At 40.8% G+C, this 19,102-nt stretch overlaps 1 protein-coding gene across 3 annotated transcripts in view; it reads right to left on the bottom strand.

Moving 5' to 3' along the window:
* Positions 1-19,102, bottom strand: part of BMPER (BMP binding endothelial regulator) — a 255,137-nt gene that overhangs the window by 83,006 nt on the left and 153,029 nt on the right. For 2 of the 3 annotated variants that reach the window (XM_082471849.1, XM_082471851.1), the window contains 2 exons: positions 19,052-19,097; positions 2,743-3,072 (listed from right to left, as the gene is read on the bottom strand). In XM_082471849.1, the coding sequence (XP_082327975.1) occupies positions 2,743-3,072; positions 19,052-19,097 (376 nt within the window). The remainder of the gene's footprint in view (positions 1-2,742; positions 3,073-19,051; positions 19,098-19,102) is intronic. The other variant, XM_082471850.1, reaches the window with a different exon arrangement.

Below are 19,102 nucleotides of genomic sequence, written 5' to 3'. Positions count from 1 at the left end.
ATTCGCTAAGTGCCAAGAGTTGGGGTGGGGGTGTGTGACAGGGGTGAGCAGAGCTTTCTCAAGCTACTGAGCCTTGTTCTGTGTCTTCTGTACTACCCCAGTTGTTATTAGGAATGTAGCTATAGCCTAATTCCACCCAAGATACACGGCCACCTGTGCTCCTCTGGCAGACAATTCCATCATGAAGCGCTGAGTCTATAAACCACAGGGCCACAGAGCCATTCTTCCCCATCTCCCGTCTTCCAGCTGCAGGCTTGATTTAAGCTGCTATTTTGAAGAAAGTACCCTTTGATCACATAAGCTTATGAAAAAAAATTATGGAGGAAGAACAAACACTCAAAGGATATACTGTGATATTTTAGATAGGCAATCAATAGGTAATAAAAAGAAAATATCCCTAAGGGGTAGTACAAACTGAGATTGGTAGACCAGAGTGGAAGAGACTATTGTCTGGAAATGGAATTGTTCCATTCAAAGGATAATCGCGAAGCAAGTTTAGTGCCCAAAGAAATACAGTTCCTCCCTAGCAAGCAGAAAGCTTGTGCGCTCCGTGTGATACAGGAAGTTGTTCAGCTGGATATTAAGGGCACATAAGTTACTTGCATCATGGCAAGAGAGACAGAAAAAGAAAAGAAATTGTAAACCTGAGTTCAAGGCCTAGAAGAGTTAAATTCACTAACCTAATTATGGTATTTATGATATATTATTATTTTCTTAGCAGCCTTATCCTTTTGGTCATTTTTGCCATGTGAAATCCTTACAAAGAGTACACTTAGGACTTCCCTGGTGGTCCAGTGGCTAAGACTCTGCACTCCCAATGCAGGGGACATGGGTTCAACCCCTGGTCAGGGAACTAGATCCCACATGCCGCAACTAAGAATTCGCATGCTACAACTAAAAATCCCGCATGCCACCACTAAGACCTGGAGCAACCAAATAAATAAATAAATAAATAAATAAATAAATATTTTTTAAAAAAAGAAACAAACAAACAAACAAAAAAAGAGTACACTTATTCCATAAGGTATTGTCAGCTGTGACAGGAACAGTATTGAAATTCCTCAACTGTTAGTAATATCTGAATATCCAGAACCCCTTTGAGAATTGGGTTGTAGATGACTAATAATTTCCATATCAGTAGAATCCACTGTGTTCACCTGGCTTGCAAACAGATAAGCAAGGTGTTTCTAATTATAACTGTGTGTAATAATGGGTCATTTTGTGTACATTTTACATGAAGCCACAAACCGTTGCTTCCTTCAAAGGGATGAGGTGAGGCCTACATGTGCAGAGCGGCATGTCATTTGAATGCAACAACAGGTGTCTGAATTTTCTGGGGTGGATTAATCCCTCTAAAGTTGAATGAACACAGCTCTTCACATCTACCACTTTCAAAGTGAACAATGGGAATCTTCCCTTCTTTATAGAATGTCCCAATACATTAATATTTAACATTTCTCAAATAAAAGCTCCCTGGGCTTCTCCTTGGCTTCCTGCCTTTGTTTAGCTAAGCTGGCATTCCATCGGCTCAAATCAATTTACCAAATATATTTTGGCTTGAACAGAAACAATTAACAGGGTTCTGAAGGTGCCGTGGAGAACAGTCTCTGCAGTCCCTCAGAAGTGCCTGCTCTATCAAATGTTTCCCTTTCAATCTGTATTAGCTAAAGAAACTGGAACCCAATTGATGTTTTTACATTGTTAAATTCTAATCAGTGCAAAAAGTAAGCAATATGCTGATTTCCTCAAGTATCATGCTTAAAGAAATAGCATGTGCCAGGAGGATATGCAGTTCCAAATCCAACTGACAAACAATATGCATTAACCAAAGGCAGCATGGAAGGAACCATACATGATATCATATAAACTGTGTAAACGAACTGAATTCATTCTTTGGGGCTGAGAATGAAGGATTGATTTCTGCTTCTAAGATGTCTCTCTAAGGCAGCACCTCACAGACAAAAATTTGAGCCTCACTGAACGCCTAGGAGTAACCTACTAGCAACTATGAACAGTTTGGCCTAGGGGGAATGTATCTGCCCCTGGAGGGGAAACACAGAGTCCAGGGGGCCTCAGGCAACATGTGATGCTGAGAAAAGGCCTCAGCGGCCAGCTGCCTGTGCCCACGCCTGGGGGAAGTGCTTTCAGAGCAAGCATCCTAAGTGTCCTCCAGCAGGAGCCAGTGGTTCTACCCATCAACTCAACGAGCATCCTGCCCCGGGTCAAGGATGCACAGGACTGCTGGTCACACCGTCCACCATCCGCACTCCCATCTTCACACCCCCACTTTCACAGTTTGCTTTTGAGGAGTCCCTCCTTCTTGGACAGATGCTAACAAGGAAACACTCTTTCTCACAGATGTGAAACTGCACATTACTGGCTGAGCTGGGAAAGACACAACTCCAAGCTAGACATCAATGGCCTAAAGTAGCAACAAAACATGAGAAAGGGGTTATTTGGAGAGAACCACCGCTATGTCTGGAATGAGGATGGAAAGGCACTGGATGTCGACAGATTGCAAGACTGGTGTAACTGGCGTTGGACTGCAAGGCTCCTCGGTGTGCAAATTTCTCCAGCTGTTTTGTGGCATCTCGGGCGTGAGGCCACACCTGTGGCTGGAATACTGCTCTGCCTCCGGTTTTCCTCGGAGGAGGAGGAGCAGCTGCAGCTCCTGAGCACGAGTTGGTGAGACAGAGGGAAGAGCCAGAGGTACACAGAAGGCCCATGCTTCTAGAAGCCCACCTGCTTTGGTCGTCACTTTCAAGAGGTAGCCGTCCAGGTCGATGTGAAACTGCGGCGCGTGGCAGGGCAGCGCGATGCGCGAGCCGTTCCAGCGCACGGTCAGGTGCTGCTGGAGGCTGACGGTGCCGGCGCCCAGCACCAGGTCCACCGACTTGGTCCAGGAGAAGGAGCGGGTCCTGCGCGCATCGTTCTTCACCAGCACCTGAAAGGGCGAGGCAGGGGAGGAGCAGTCTTTTGTCAAAACGTACTGACACGTCCCCTGAAAGTTAAATGTCCGTCCGTCAAAAGTGTTGTAGTGGGGATCTCCGAATACCGTGCAAACGCCAGGCTCTGCGGATGAGTGAGAGACAAAAGCAGGTCATAAACCGAGTGAAGGATTCAAAGAGAAATCAGGGGTCCCTGCAATAAACCTGATAGGGGCACCTGCCAGGTAAAGGGAAGGCCTTAGCAGAGGTGCACTAAGGAAAATTGACTTAAAAGAAAATAAATAAAAAGTTTGGTTGTTCTAAAAGTTTGTACCAAACCTCACAGGACAGGTAATACTTCTGGTGCTTTTATACTTAAAAGTTATTTATAACACTTCTGAATTCTTAAAGCATCTCTATTTTAGAGACTTGATATGCTTCTATGGTCTTAATGTCAAAGACAGAGAAATGAAACTAGGATAATTTTATAAACAGAACTGGCCTAATTTCATAACCCATATAAACAAGAACACAAATATAAATAAAAGGCAGCAACATAAATGACAATACACCAAAGCATTAGTATTGTTTCCATTTAACTGATTCAAAAAATTTGGAAACATGGTATTCTCAGTGTTATTCACGGTCTTAGAAAAGTATTATATTCAACACTCATGTATTTCTAAGGACAGATAAATAGAACTGCCAAACAGATACATGTTTAATATTGTTAAGAACCAAGACACGGAAAAAGTTGATAGTCTCCGTGTATTTTCTAGAAATACAAGGCTCCTATATTTTCATCTGTGTAACAAAATCTAAAGTTGGATAAAGAATCAATTGTAAAACCCATCATTTAATAAGTTAAAGAAATTCCAATGAATTCATCACTTCAAAATACCACTAATTCAAATACTTATGAGACCCAAGTAAAGTTTTACACTTTAGGGCATTTCAAAGGTTTATACAGAAAACTAAATATCATTTCTTTTTTTAAAACAAAATTTGGCATTAATTTGTTTTCTATATAAAGATATTTTATCTGTTTTTAAGAAGGCATAAACAACCAGGAAATGAGAAATTCATTTAGAGAAATTAGCCCACATGATGAAAGAACTAAAATAAAAAGATTGATTTCCAGAACAGGTCAAGAGTATGAAACTATTCTATACAAATAATTGCTCTGAACACGTAACAGAAGAATTAAGCATCAATACAGAGTAAGGATGTGCCAACTGATCTAACAGGACCAACTGGATCCAAGGCAAACATTTGCTTTTAATTTCTAAAGCGTTTGGAGAGTAATGTTGTTTTATGATACATTATGTCATTTCATATGTCAGTTTCACATGACTCCATATAAATCATATGTACTGGGAATTTCGTAAATTAATTACTTGTTCTAAGTTAGCTTTCCTTGTCAACATTTAATAGAGACTCACAGAACAGATTGTTTCTGGTATGTAGGAGAGTTTCAATGAACAAATACTTCAAGGAATATAAAAAAGGCACTACTTGGGGGAGGAGGGTGGAAGAAAAGGGTGGGAGAGAAAGCTTTGAAAGTTCACCAGCAACATTTTAATTCACCCGCCATTTCGATTCCTTTCTTATCCTTTTTTATGGTGTTCTTTCCTCGTGACTCCAGTTTTACTCAGTTTGTTGCTCCACACTGTACCCCACCCTCACCTTCTTAATCCTATATCCCCCCAACTAGCGTTCCCACCTATCTAATCACCCCATACTGCATTTTCCAGTCCTTTCTCCATGTGATTACTTCAAAATTGTCCTATCACACATTGCTCTCACATTCTGACAAATGGAATCCTTCCCTGGGATGAAGATGGTGCTTTTTGGTTGACAGGGAGCAAGGCAGTTCTTTGGGACACCTCAAGTGGCATCAGGAGAATTATAGTTCAAAGTTAATGCTACCATGTGCCCCCAAAGAACTAAATGTTAACCTGACCACCAGATGCACCAAATTCAAGAAAAGGTCTTTTTCAGAGTTTTTAATGCCACATACTCGTCAAGAAAACTCAGAACCAATCAATGCTTTTGAACTCTTGAGTTTGAAATAGATGGACCTCAGCTGGCAAAGGCCAAGGCACAAGTGAAGGAGCTGAAATTATATTCCTGAGAAATCCTCTCTTAGCTGTGAGCAGGCACAGGGCATGCCTACACCTTCTGTCCAGAGTCTGTAGGGAACAACATACAGCTTCTCCAGGTGTTCTGACCCCAACTGCGTCAAAATGATAAATAACAAAAACAGTAACAGCTAACGTTTACCAAGAATTCACTACATACCCTAGCACTATTCTTCATGCCTACTGATCATGGACACATTGTAAGAAAATAGATATTTAGATTGTCTCCTAACATTAAACAAATAGCTAAGCACTTGGTAGTAAATCCATAAAATGAACTATTATCTAGTCATTGAAAAAGTCTGTAAATAATGTTCATGATTGAAGAAATGCTTATGCCACATTAAGTGAAAAACAGGAAACAAAATTCTATCTATAGGATAATCTTGACTGTGTTAAAATAAATATCCAAACCACACATACCCCAAAATTGTGAACTGAGATTGTTTCTTGGTGGTAGAACCATGAGTGATAATTTTTTTCTTTCTGCCTTATGTTTCTGTCTTCATTTTTGTTGTCCCTATGTTTTGTTTTTAAGAGTCAAATGTGGGGGGCTTCCCTGGTGGCGCAGTGGTTGAGAATCTGCCTGCCAATGCAGGGGACACGGGTTCGAGCCCTGGTCCAGGAAGATCCCACATGCCGCGGAGCGACTGGGCCCGTGAGCCACAATTGCTGAGCCTGCGCGTCTGGAGCCTGTGCTCCGCAACAAGAGAGGCTGCGATAGTGAGAGGCCCGCGCACCGCGATGAGGAGTGGCCCCCGCTTGCCGCAACTAGAGAAAGCCCTCGCACAGAAACGAAGACCCAACACAGCCATAAATAAATAAATAAATAAATAAATTGCTAAATTCATTTAAAAAAAAAAAAAGAGTCAAATGTGGGTACATGTAGATAAGGTCAATTATGTGACAAACCAAATCCTCAAAGAAGCAACAGAAAATATACTGCCTATAGAATGGCCCTGGGGCCCTAGGGAAATCTGAGCTTACTCATAGCTGGGCAGGAAGCTGTGAGGGACATCCAGGGAGACCAGGCAAGGGAAATCATGTGTGAGCAGGGCTGTCAGGAAAGATATTTTTCAAGAGGCCATAACTTGTGGAAGAGAAGGGTCTGGAGATCAGGATGATTTTTCTGTATAGGGCAATATAGAAGAAGCCAACAAAATTTCATGATGAGGAAGATGCCTGAGAATTATGGGTTGCATTTGGGACATTTGTATCACAAACTAATATAATTTTGAAACCTTGGCCCTTTTCCTTGGCACCTCAAGGTCCCCACGCCAGATCCTCAAGGTCTCCATGCAGGAGCAGCAAACACATGCACGGAGAATGACGGAAAGTGAGAATATCAGGGTTAAAAAATCTGCCTCGCTGAAAAGGCAAAAAAAACTATAGAAACACTTAGGGGGCAAAAATGAACACTGTACCCTCATATAATTTTTGTTCAGCAGACCCAGTGAAATGGGTCACGGTCCAAGATGTTCTGATGTCCGGTCACACTCTTCTGGAAAGCCTGGAGTGGTAGTTAGAGCTAAATAAACAGACCCTCCCATAACTATCCTTGCCTGAATATGTTTAAGTCAGAGGATGGAGAGAAAAAGCCAGTTTACAAGCAGTGGAATGTGTTTTCATAGTCTTTTAAGTCAAATTATCAGACGTCATTTTTGTTTTGGTTTGTTTTCAATAATATGTATACAATGTCTAGGCACTAGAAAAAAAAAAAGAGTAGAATATTAAGAATGTTTTTTTCTCTTAGGTAATGAAATTATGTGTGACATTTATTTTCCTCTTTCTTGTTTATGTGTATATACATTATTATTTACATTTACATTTTATTATTTATAATCACTATGTATACCCTTGGAATAAGGACACTTGTTTTAAAAAATTAAAAAATACTGGATTAAAACATATCTCTTTGATGTTACCTACTTTAATAAGACAGCTATGAGAATTAAGAGAGTCAGGCTGCTTCTGAAAACAAAATTCCAATGTTTTTCTCTTAACCTCATCAGGTACATTTATTTCTCCCGTGGGTATATTTACTCTAATAAGATGCCTTCCTTCCGAGAACAGTGATTATTCTCAAAACATCCGTCAGCGAAAATTAAGGGAAAATTATACAACCTCATGTCATAAAAAATAAGAGAAATTGAGAAGACTCTAACCCCCTTCCCCCAAAACGCAACAAAACAAAAACAGAAAAGCATAAGAATAAAAAAAGTATCATTCACGGTTCCGCCAACAAGAAATAATCACTGTTTACCATTTTGGGGTGTGTGTGTGTGTGTGTGTGTGCATTTTAACATAGCTAAGATTATCCTGTACATGAAATTTTATTTCCTCTTCACTTAACATAGGATTTCCCCAGTTACTAAAGTCACTTTGAAAACACAGAAAATGACTTTCGTCCTCAGTCCATTATTCTCTGCAAAGAGAATACCACACCACCACACAGATCAGTACCTTTCCAGAGTAGTGTTCTAACCATGAGGAAGGTCTATCAAATGAAAAACATGGCTTTAAACTTCCGTCAACATAAACTGCAGCAAAACGGGCCCTGTGGGACTCGGGCGCCACTGGGTCATGCAGGGGCTCCCAGGAATCCCAGGTGGGTAAGAGCTGTGATAATGCCAAGTTTGGGTCAAGAACCAGGAAAGGCTGGGGTTAGAAACGCTGCCCTGAACACAAGCCCTTATGCTGTTTGTCTAGGCTCCTCCTGACATGATGTAAGCCTCCAATATAAACAGGCTGTGTGTGACCCAGCAGGAACTGAACTTCCCCACACAGGAGGCTCTGACCTCTCTCAGAGGTGTCCCTGACAGCTGCTGTCCCCAGGGGACCTCAAAGCCAACAGAAGCTCCACCAAGGGGCACCTGGATTCCTTTCAGATTTTACATCCTTGGCTTCTTAAATCAAAACTTAATCTGACTTTACTGTGTGAATGTGGGGTTAGGTCATAGCGGGTTTCTTTCCACCCATCCCTAGTCCATGATACAGACTTACAAATCTACAAATAAAAAGCTGATTTTTTTAAAAAGTTGAGTAGGCACCTGAAACTAACATTTAAAAAAAAAAAAAAAGGTTTGGTAGGGATACTGTTAAGACTGTAAATTTCTTTTCACATAATTTCCATAACCTCATATCCTCACCAACTTCAAACAGAAGAGAACAGAGAGCATCCTTACCTTCGAGATCTAATTTGAACTAAATTTAAACCTAAAGCCGAGGCTGACATCCTATTACGGCCTCCCCAGCTGAGCCCAGGGCTTCCCCACCTCTCATCTTGGTTGGTGCAGTGGCCTGTGCCTGCCCCACACCTCAGTTCACAGCACTGGACTTCATCAGCTCCTGGCTCACGTGCCAACCTTCCCCACGCCTCAGCCAAAGTCACTTCTCTTTCCTGTAAGTCCCCAAAGCACAACTGACCACACAGCTCATCTTTTCTGGGACTTTTCTTAAATTCAAATACTCTATCTTATAGTCACGCTATGTTTTTCAGTTTGAAGGTTAAAAGGTTAAAGGTTAAAAATATGGTCATCAAACCCACAGAACGCTTACGATAAATCACTTTCCACCCAACTACCGCTTTTAGTTGTAATGTATCTTTAACTCCTAAAACAGGCCTTCAACTCCTTACACGTAAATTTTGTGTATACTTCTCAGTGCGTGGCACACTGGCTTGTATATTGGAGGATCTACATTCATATATATGATAAATGGATTCATCTGTGCATTACTCATAGCAATGCCTGGTATAATACATATTAGGTATCAAATATTTGTTAAATGAATGGGTTAATTAATTAAAGAATAAATTTCAGTGGAAAAAAATAAACTGCCCACACTGAACTCACTAAAATAGTTAAGTGTAATAAATGGTGTACAGCAGGTAATTCAACAGAATTTTGCTTAATCAAGTAATTAATTGAATAATTAACTAATGCTCTCAGGACAAGGAATTAAGGCTGCAGATGAAATTAAGGTTGCTAACCAGCTGACCCTGAGATGCGGAGATTATCCTGGGTATTTATCTCCAGGAAGGATAAATGTTATCACAAGTGTCCTTATAAATGAAGGAAGAAGGCAGGAAAGTGAGTGTCACACAGTGATGCAGCATGAGAAGGACTCAACTTGCCATTGCTGGCTTTGAAGATGAAAGAAGGCTTCAAATCAAGAAAAATGGGCAGCCTCTAGAAGCTGGACAAGGCATGAAAACGGATTCTCCCCTAGAACCTCGAGAAGGAATGCAGCCCTGCCAATACTTTGATTTTGACCCATTCAGATCCATTTCAGACTTCTGACCTCCAGAACTTGTTAAGATAATAAATGTGTATTGTTTTTAAGACACTAAGTTTGTAATAATTTGTTACAGCAGCAATAGGAAACTAATAAATCGAGCAAAAGTCAAGGCAACTTGGTCTGGAGTGACTAGGTTACACCAGGTACCATGCCAGATGCTTTCCATATTTTCACTCTCTCCTTTAATCCTCACTACTTCTCTACACATGGTATATACTATTACCCTAATTTCTTAGCAGTGAGTCTGGAGAGGTTTCCTTGTTGCCCATGGTCACCCAGCCAATAGCAGTAAAGACAGAGTCCAACCCAATCTCTGTGGCTTTGAAGCCAGTGCCTCCCACACCATGACTTGATGTTTCCATTTACACCTTATACCACAGCATCCTACGCAGTCACTGTTGTTAACAAACTGGGATTAGAGAGCTTTTGGGGAATCTGAAGAAATGTATAGACACTCTTCCTTCCAAGTGCACATGAGTATATCCACTCAAATGTAGAGGCTCACAGACACCTTTTCCTAAGACTGATCAATGACCTCCTAAGAGTTCATGAACTTCAGTTTAACGACACCTATCTAGAAGTTAATTAAAAACTATATTACACGGTTCTCTCATTTGATGTGTTTACATTTCATCTCCCCAACCACATTACAAGTTCCTAAACTCAGGGTCTGTATCAGCTTTTTATCCATGTCCTCCAGGGCACCTTCCAGAATGCTGGAAATTCATTGGGTGTTAATACAAACTTGTTATAGAAGATGCATTTTTGCCACTCTATCATCCAAGCTCTGACCTTAAAATGTCTGCTCTCTTTAAACTAGAAATTGCTATCTATCAGTAAAGAGAACTTCTTACCTGAGTGAAAAGATGGGTTTCACATCTCTAAATTAACCTATCTTCCAGCTTTAAAGCCACCTTAGAGCTTTGTGAACATTAAGTAAGCTGCTTAGAAGACAGTCCTGGGTTTGAATCCCAGTCTTGCTACCCAATGACTACAAAATCATGCGCACACTACCTATATAACCTCAGTCTGTTCACCTGTAACATGGGTTGAAGAACAACTACTTTGCAGGGTGGTTATAAAGACAAAGATAGCATTGCAAAAGTGCCGAAAGCATAATAGATGCTTAGAGAGTAGTCATTATTAGTTGTATTATTATAAATGCTGTGCAAATCTAGCAAGTAGATACCCACTGCTGGCTGAAAGAGGGCTGGATAAGACTGTAACATACTTATAAAATGTAAATGTGTTGAAAAGACAATGTGAGTTTAGCTCGTCTATAAAAGACATACAAATGTAGATTTGGGGGTAGAATGGAGTAAGCCGCTAGACCAAAAGAAGAATGTTAACAAAGTCGTGGACATGGGAAAGAAGGCAGCTTGCACAAGAATAGCAGGAGACTGATCTGCCCAGAGTGGGTAGTTGCTTCAGGAGATGTAAGACATCCAAGCCGTCTAAATAAATTGGCTTGAGATTTATTGCCAGCCTGAGAAGTTTAAATGTATTCCAGATAACCAGCGTTTCTTAACATGTTTCCTATGGAACATCAATCCTGCCTGTTACTCTGCCAAAATAAGTAGAAATAAAAAAACCTCTACAGCCCAAATTAGCTTGGGAGGGACTCTACACTCCGTCATCCTCCTGCAAGCCTACCCTGCACATTGGCATAGAAAGGGCTCCGCGAATTCTGCAGTGAGGAAACAAATTTCAGTTTACTTGACCCAGCATTTCCCTAATGTGGTTAATAATAGAACCTTGTTTTGAAAATATTACTCATTACTATCCCTCAGCACTGGAGTTTTATAAAACAAACTTCGGGAAATTCTGAGAGAGACCAGTGAAGGAAGCCGGTATTGGTTTGGTGAAAGCCAAGTTTGGGTTCCGACAGGGGTATGCAGAAGGGGCTGACGGAGAAAAGACAGAGTTTAGCTGCAGGCAATAGGATGAGGCTCTGGCTGCCGTGGGAATGGGAAAGAAACTATTTGAAAAAAAACGCAAAGAGACAATCAACCAGACCTGACGACTGATTATCAACAAGGGAGAGAAATGCCCAAAGTATGAGAAATAACATTGACTCAAAACCTGTGCAGCTGGGATAAAGGGGGTGCCAAAATTCAGTCAACAGATAGGGGTTGGAAACAGCCATTAATCTCTCCATCCAACTCCCAACCCAGATAATTTACAGAGTCAAAGGTAGCAACTGTTAATCAACTTCAAATACAGTCCTTTGTGAAAGAAGAATGTACTCTCCAAAAAAATTAGAAGCTGAGACCTACCATATTCGTATCTTGTCAAGAAGTCCTATGTTAAGGACCTGGAAGTTTGGCCAAATGTGAAACCAAAATGAGAGAGTAACTGCAGATGCAGGCAGGGCTGTGAGCTCACAGGATGAAAAGGTGTAAAGTAAAAGCAGAACAGATGTGTGTACTAAGGAGAGATATGAAAGGGCAGAGCAGAGGAGAGGAGCAATGGTTGGGGGTGGAGAGCATTAACCAAGAAGGGGACTGCAATAAGGAAAAGGAAGATACTACTCATAAATATGAATTTCACATCAAAGGGAACCACCGAGTGCAGCTAATGAGTCATATCTCCAAACTCCCAAGGAAGGTTAGAATTCAAGTATTGTAATCCGAAAAGCTGAAGAGGTTAAGTGACCTCAAAAACATAGATAAGGTTTTAAAAGGTGAGCAAATACAACTGCTTTCAAATAGAAGCCCTTAATCATGTACAGAAGAAAGAAATTGGCAAACTTCATATATATTTGGCGGTAAACCTCTGAAATGAATAAAAATGTAGTCAACAAAGAACATATAACAGTGCTTAAAGTTTGGGCTTTGGAGTCACATGGACCAGGCTATTGGCTGACCTCAACTTATTTAACTTCTCAGACCCTCAGATCTCTCATTTGTAAAATGGGTATAACAATAGCTTCCACTGCATGGATCATTGTGAGGATTAAGTGACAGAACGCATGGAGAGCATTTATCACAATGCCTGACACAGGTTTACATTCAATAAATCGCGGCTGGTAATAGGAGCAATTGTAGTGGCAGCAGAGTAGCAATTTTTTGTTGTTCTTATTTTATTCACAGGAGATGTGACCTCCAGAGAGGTATAAATCTGCCTCAGCTTTGCATACAGTAATGTGTAATTTATTATACAGTTTTTCCCACAAAGTATACTTCTCAGAGTTTGGGATTTGTATTCTTTGTTTTGTCACTTAGGGGTATTTTAGGTGCACCACTGCTAAGAGGTTTTGGTCACAAGTTTCTTTAAAAACTGGGTATTTGCATCTTCCTTGAGATTCAAGATGACAGCCTTGGCTAAATGTGTCAGATGTCTAATAATGAATTTATACATATCTTTATGTATAAAATATATTTTCTTTCAAAATTAGGCAAGAGAGTAACTTTTAACTGAATGATTTAATAATGGTATATCTATATTAAGAATACTTTCCCAAGCAAACATCCAGGGAGGCCATATGATATTACAGAATGAATACTGGAGAAGGAGGTAAAAAAATGCAGGTTTTCATCGTAGCTCTTCAAGTTAATACTACTGTGAGCCTCAGTTTCCTCACCTAAGAAGTAGGAAGGTTGACCTCATAGTTAAGGTCCATTCATTTATACAATTCCATGGTGCTAAAATGATGATGAGCTTGACTGGCAGAGCAATTCTGCTCTTTCTTACTCCCGATGGAATTTATACACAGTGATTTCAAACTTAAAACTATATGTATTTTATCATTGTAAGTAAGAAATTTGGGGAGATCTTCACTTACTGATGGAAATACCTCCACCTTGAGTTGCCAGAAGGAAAAAAAATACCTGGAAAAATGAGCGGACATGGAAAAACCACGCCAGTTTGATTTGTCAGTGAGCACAGAGCACACCAACTGTTCTGGACCTGAGCAGAAAGGTGGAGGTGTCGCCAGGTAGATGAAAGCGTGGGCACTTGAGTCCACCTTTCTCCCTGGGTGGCGTGGAGGGAAACACTCTCAAATTGGAAACTCTTCCTAAAATCCTTCTCCAATCTCTAATCCCCACCAGTTGTAAAGCCCTTCGGACCTTCTCTTCCCTTCCTAACTGCACCTGGTTGTCAAACCGAACAAAATGACTAAGAAGTCAATGGTAGAAACTCCAGCCCAGGCCCTGGGGACAGACTTCATTGGAGGAATTTGGGCTCCACTACCTACCTTGGGCATCGTTCTTAACCTCTAAGCCTCAGTTCCCTCAGCTGTAAAATGGAGCTAGTAACATTACTTGACCATAAAATGGATGTGAGGATCAAATAAGATAGCCCTGGACAGTGTTCGGGCTGTTTATTAATATAAATAAATATTAGCTGCTGCTGCTATTACAATTACTGCCATTATTGTTGCATGATGATGATTGTTAACTAAACAGTCAGAACTTACGAAGTTACTAACACCCTGTAGAAACTGACAATAGGTGGTGGATAATAACCTCTAATAACCTCAGGCTCCTCCAACTTTGCATCAATTTACAGCCAGAACATTGAAGGTAACAGTATCCCTTAGAACAGAGCAGCATATAAAATGGAAAACAAACCGATTTCCTCACACCCTTCCAATGTCGCTTCTGCCTGCGTGGGGTTTCCCAGCCGCCACAGGCGGTACAGTTGGGTTTTATTTGCCACCCGTCTGCTGGTTGGGCCTTGGGATCTGTGACAAACCCACCTCCAGATGCTGGAGGCCAACTTCAGTGGCCACTTAGCTTAACACCTCCTCCTCCTCGGCAGGGCTAAAGTCAACACCACAAATTCTTATTCTACAAGCATCTTGAGCTCCGGTTTCAAATTTCCTTGCTTTCCTGAGTTAAAGACAGACTCTTGGGGTTAAGGGACCTGGAGTTGCTTACAGTCTCGGAGGCTCAAACACAGAATTACTAATTTGCGGAACCTCTGTCAGTGGAGATTCTCATAAAATGGGCCCTGAGGTCACTGCTTCATTAAGTTGTTGCATTCCCCTTCCTACAACCACTCTTTAATTGGAGATCGCTGTAGGGATGCTCAGGGACTTAAAAAAGGCGTGCTAAGACCAGGCAGGGCAATTCCACCGTGCCCGTGGTAGGTGCACGCAGCAGGCAGGGCCCCTTTCGGACAGCAGGCACCCCAGTGCTGCGCACAGCTGGAAATCTAACCCTTGGGGGTTTTAAAAAGTCACCTGGCAACTGTGAGCCTCCTCGTACCCTGAGTTGCTGAAATCTGATATTTCCTGTTACTTGTGGGACATGTAGTTGAGGTTATTTCAATTAAATGCACATCTGTGCTCAGAATACCCTACCCTCCTCTGTGTTATGCAGTCGTGAACTTTGTTTTGGGGTTGGGATTCTGATGGTGAGGACTGATGTAGCTACAGGCACAGCTTAATGAATCTGTAAGACCGGAGATGGGGCATCCACGTCTGGACTGCCTTTGGTTGCCTCTGGTCTTGTAGATGGTTAAGAGACTAAATTCTTTCTTAAAGTCAGTCTCTCTTTCCCTCCCTCTCTCTCTCTCCACACACACACACACACACACACACACACACACACACACACACACACCCCAACACACACACACACCTCCCTCTTTTATCAGGGAAAACTTTGCCACTAAGTACTATTTCCATGTCTGAAAACAGACATTCGGCCAGGAAAGAATTTATCTGATTCAGGTCTCTGTTGGGTGGCTAGGTCAAGATTCCACCTACTGTTTGCCAACACACAGTAAGATAACATTTCACACAAACCAAGTGCTATACATACAACAGACAGTGGCCTTCTTGGACCCCAACTCATGATCCCATCACGCTCAGCTCAGGGAAAGCAGGACTCGCTTTAGGCTATAGCTCATACTTCGGCAGGAAACAGCATTTGCACCAAAGCTTTATAAAGTTTGTTTAGCTCACTTCAAATATTTTACTTTAAATAAATCATCTAAACAAAATTTAATTCTTTTCAGTTGGAAAGAGAGAATGTCCCATGTTATTAAAAGACAGTAATCCTTTTCATACCTCCTTCAGGTCTGATTTTAAAAGGACTTTTTTTTTTGATAGAATCATCATTGGCCTTTCAGACCAATCCAAAGACCACTGTACTATAAGGAAAATAACAATGTTGTGCCTCAATTATTGCTTATTACCTACAAAATTATAAATTACTGTTATCACTAACTTGCAAAGAGAAGACTAAAAATGTTCTACACGTTTACTTCGAGTTTTCTCTTCACTATTCCTTTCAGAGGTCTGAGAGAGCCCCAAACACTACCAAGACAGATTAAGCCAGTCAATAAAGCAGGAATTCTGTGGGATTTTAGAAATAGACAATGCAATGTCACTGTTGGAAACAATGCAACACTCATTTCACTGCAGATAACCAAAGTAAGTTTTAGATTTGAAGCTATGTAATCAGTCCATTTTATCTGTGTATGTACGTATATATATCTATCTAAGTATTTATTTCTGTCTCCTTCCAAAAGAGGACTGGAAGTAGTTTACACACATACATGCTAAATAATCCAAAACACATAAAGGTAGTAGACATATAAGACGAAGTCAGGAGAAAGTTTATTACTCAAGAACCACATGCTGTTAGAGATGGGTTACAAATTTATTTCTAGCTTCCTAGCAACTAAAGCAAAGATGGTTTAGTTGACTTGAATCGATCGAGATATAATATGCCTTTACAATTTTTTTCTAGGGCTAGGCAATGAAAATATAGAAATACATTCAATTAAATCCAGAGGCTTCTGCTCTGTTTTTTTGTTTGTTTTTTTTTTGCCACACCATGCGGCATGTGGGATCTTAGTTCCCCAACCAGGGATCGAACCCGTGCCCCCTGCAGTGAAAGCAAGGAGTTTTAACCACTGGACCACCAGGGAAGTTCCCCCACCCTGTCACTTTTTACATCAGCAAAGGTCAGCCTCACTCTACCCTCCTGCTTCATCTAATCACTGTGTTAAGAGTCAAGTTACTGTTACTAGTACCACAGGTGATTACTTCTGGATTCACCTACACTGTTACCCCTGTTTGGAGAACCAATGCTTCTCAGCCAAGGGTGATGTTGCTCCCCAGGGGACATTTGGAAATGTCGGGAGATATTGCTGGGAGGCTACTGGCATCTAGTGGGTAGAGGCCGGAGATGCTGCTAAACATCACACAATGCACAGGACGGCCTCCACCACCAAGAGTTATCTGGCCAAACTACCAGCAATCCTGAGGCTGAAAACTCTGCAGTAACTAATGGGGTATATGTGTGCATGTGTGATCTTGTTTGAATGAGACAGAAATTGGTCATTTTTCTGGTTTTAGAACACACTAGCCTTAGTTTGGACTTCACCCTTCGTTTGTCTGCTCTAGGAACCCATATACCAGAAGAACTTTCATAATTGACGGAGGAGGAAAAAACGAGCTCTAAGGTTTGTTCTGGATCTTGGGTATAATGACAAAGGAATTTCAAAATAGGAGGTCTTTTGGCCACAGCTAAAGGACATTGGAATAAGTCTACCTGAATGTGCTATGAAAATCTGGGCATTGCTTAAAAAAACTGGAAGTCATCCCATCTCATAACTCGATCTGAATAAATAAACCTCTACAAATAGAATGTGTTTTACAGCATTGATGGAAGAACTGCTGGAGAGCAAGAGAGAGTAAACAGACGGAAAGAACACCAAAGGAAACTGAGACATCACCATCTGATGATATCATCTCGATCTGGACCAAGAACCACATGCCTGGGCTCTTCCCACAATGACCTGCTGGACGCAGGCGCACAGAGTCAGTGATCTCCCTGGTGCCCCTCCGCTGGGTGGCTTCTCCCTTGCCAACTTGCCTCTCTCAGTGACAGAAGTCACAGGCTCATTCACATGTACAACATTTATATTTACAATACAATGTACAACACATGTACAATAAATACTTAATATGACCAGTTACAAACTTGGTTTAGTTTTGTCATGCCCATCCTTCTGTTCTTCTTTTCTTTCCTTTTTGTTTTCTAATAAGCCACCAGTATTCTATATTTGGAAAGTCTAGCCCATAGTGGATAAACTAATAATGAAATGTAGCTTTCCTCTCAACGATCTCAATAATCATCCTTCTTGATTCTTGCAACATAAAGTCAAGTAATTCAAGATTTAGACTGTTTCTGTACAAGACTGGCCATATGTTTTTATTAAGCTGATAAGCAGTGTTCCTGCCTGACAGCAGTGAGATGGGCAGATGTAACCTATCTGTGTTCACGCAAATCGAAAGGGTCAGCTAGAAAATCTGAGGAGTTCATTAGAAGTCTTCAACTAGGAGGTACTTTCTAGGGAAATGCAAACATCTTCATCGACATGGATACAGAGGAAAACTTCATCAATTTAGACTCGACTCTGCTCATCCAAAAAGGAATGAAGCTGGAAGCGGCCTCCAAACCATCCCTAAACAAAATTTCCTCAGAGAGTCTCTGGGAAGATGATTAAATGTAATAGTTTATACACATGTTTTAAAATCAACTGGTGTGTTAATCATAGCTAATTCTTCTTTCTGCATAATTCCCAGGCTCTACTAAGTCATACTTGGTTGGCCTCCTTTGAGTTATTTTATGTACTTCCTTACCTTTAAAGAAAAATTCTTTTATTAAATCTATAATTTAATTTTCATTAATTCAGCCAGCACTTTCATCCAGTGTACAGTGTATAATTGTCTAATATCTCTCAGTCTCAAAAAATAGTGAGATATAGATATGTATGTGTATATATATATAGTAATATATGTATATATGGTAATATATACAACGAACCTATGCATCCATTGTCTAAATGGGAACACTTGTTCCCATGTGAAAGCTGCTTTTCAACTGTCATCAAAGCCCACTTCTCTAAGCCTGAATGGCTCAAAAATACCTTCTAATAGACTCCATGGCTTGGTTAATCCTGCTTATCATACTAATTTGACAGTGACATTATGAATACTCCTCCTTTAACGAAACACTTCAGAAAGCTATCTCGAAAGCATATGAATGTGAGGGGACTAAAACAGTGGTTTGCTAATAGATCTGGGCATGCCTACATGTGGGGATGACATTAAATCTGTTGCTATGCTCTCTGTGTGGTGGGTAGTACAGTCCCAGATGGCTTTCGGAATAAGCCATGTTAGAGAGAACCTTCAAGAGCTCAGTTAAAAATAACAGGATGGCCAAACCATTGCCCACCTAATGAACTCTTGTTTTCTCTCTACCAACAGCGACATGGGATGTGCCCAAGTGAAAGGGCAAAACGGTGGGGGTGAGGGAGGAAGAAGGGCAGCTGTTTGGCTTCATAATGATAGAAGGAGAATCTCTCCTAGATTATATATAATGTTTGGTTTTACTGGATATCATTATCTTAGCCGCTATGACTGCAAATGCTATTAGCAGTTAAAAGGCACATCAAGTTATCTGGTCCTTCCTAAAACCTCATCAGACCGTTTGTCTTCTAAATTTCTCAGAGCAACAAATTCCAACGGAAACATCTACATTTGTCTCGATTGTGCTTCTGTTCGAGGATTACCATTGACTTAAATTGTCTGTAGAAAGGTGAGATGATCCCATCCTAGACCTACAGAACTAAAATAGGCTGAAAACTTACACCACCGTTTTTCTTGTTGCACTACAAAATGCAAAATAAATATTAATAGCATATTTTTAACAAACTTACTTTCAGTGCAAATAGGACAGCATCCTTTCCTGTTGAGAATTTTACCCTAAT

Source organism: Balaenoptera physalus, assembly GCF_965194825.1.
Source record: "Balaenoptera physalus genome assembly, chromosome: 8".
Taxonomy (NCBI): Eukaryota; Metazoa; Chordata; class Mammalia; order Artiodactyla; family Balaenopteridae; genus Balaenoptera; species Balaenoptera physalus.
This window is presented reverse-complemented; position numbering and strand designations above follow the sequence as displayed.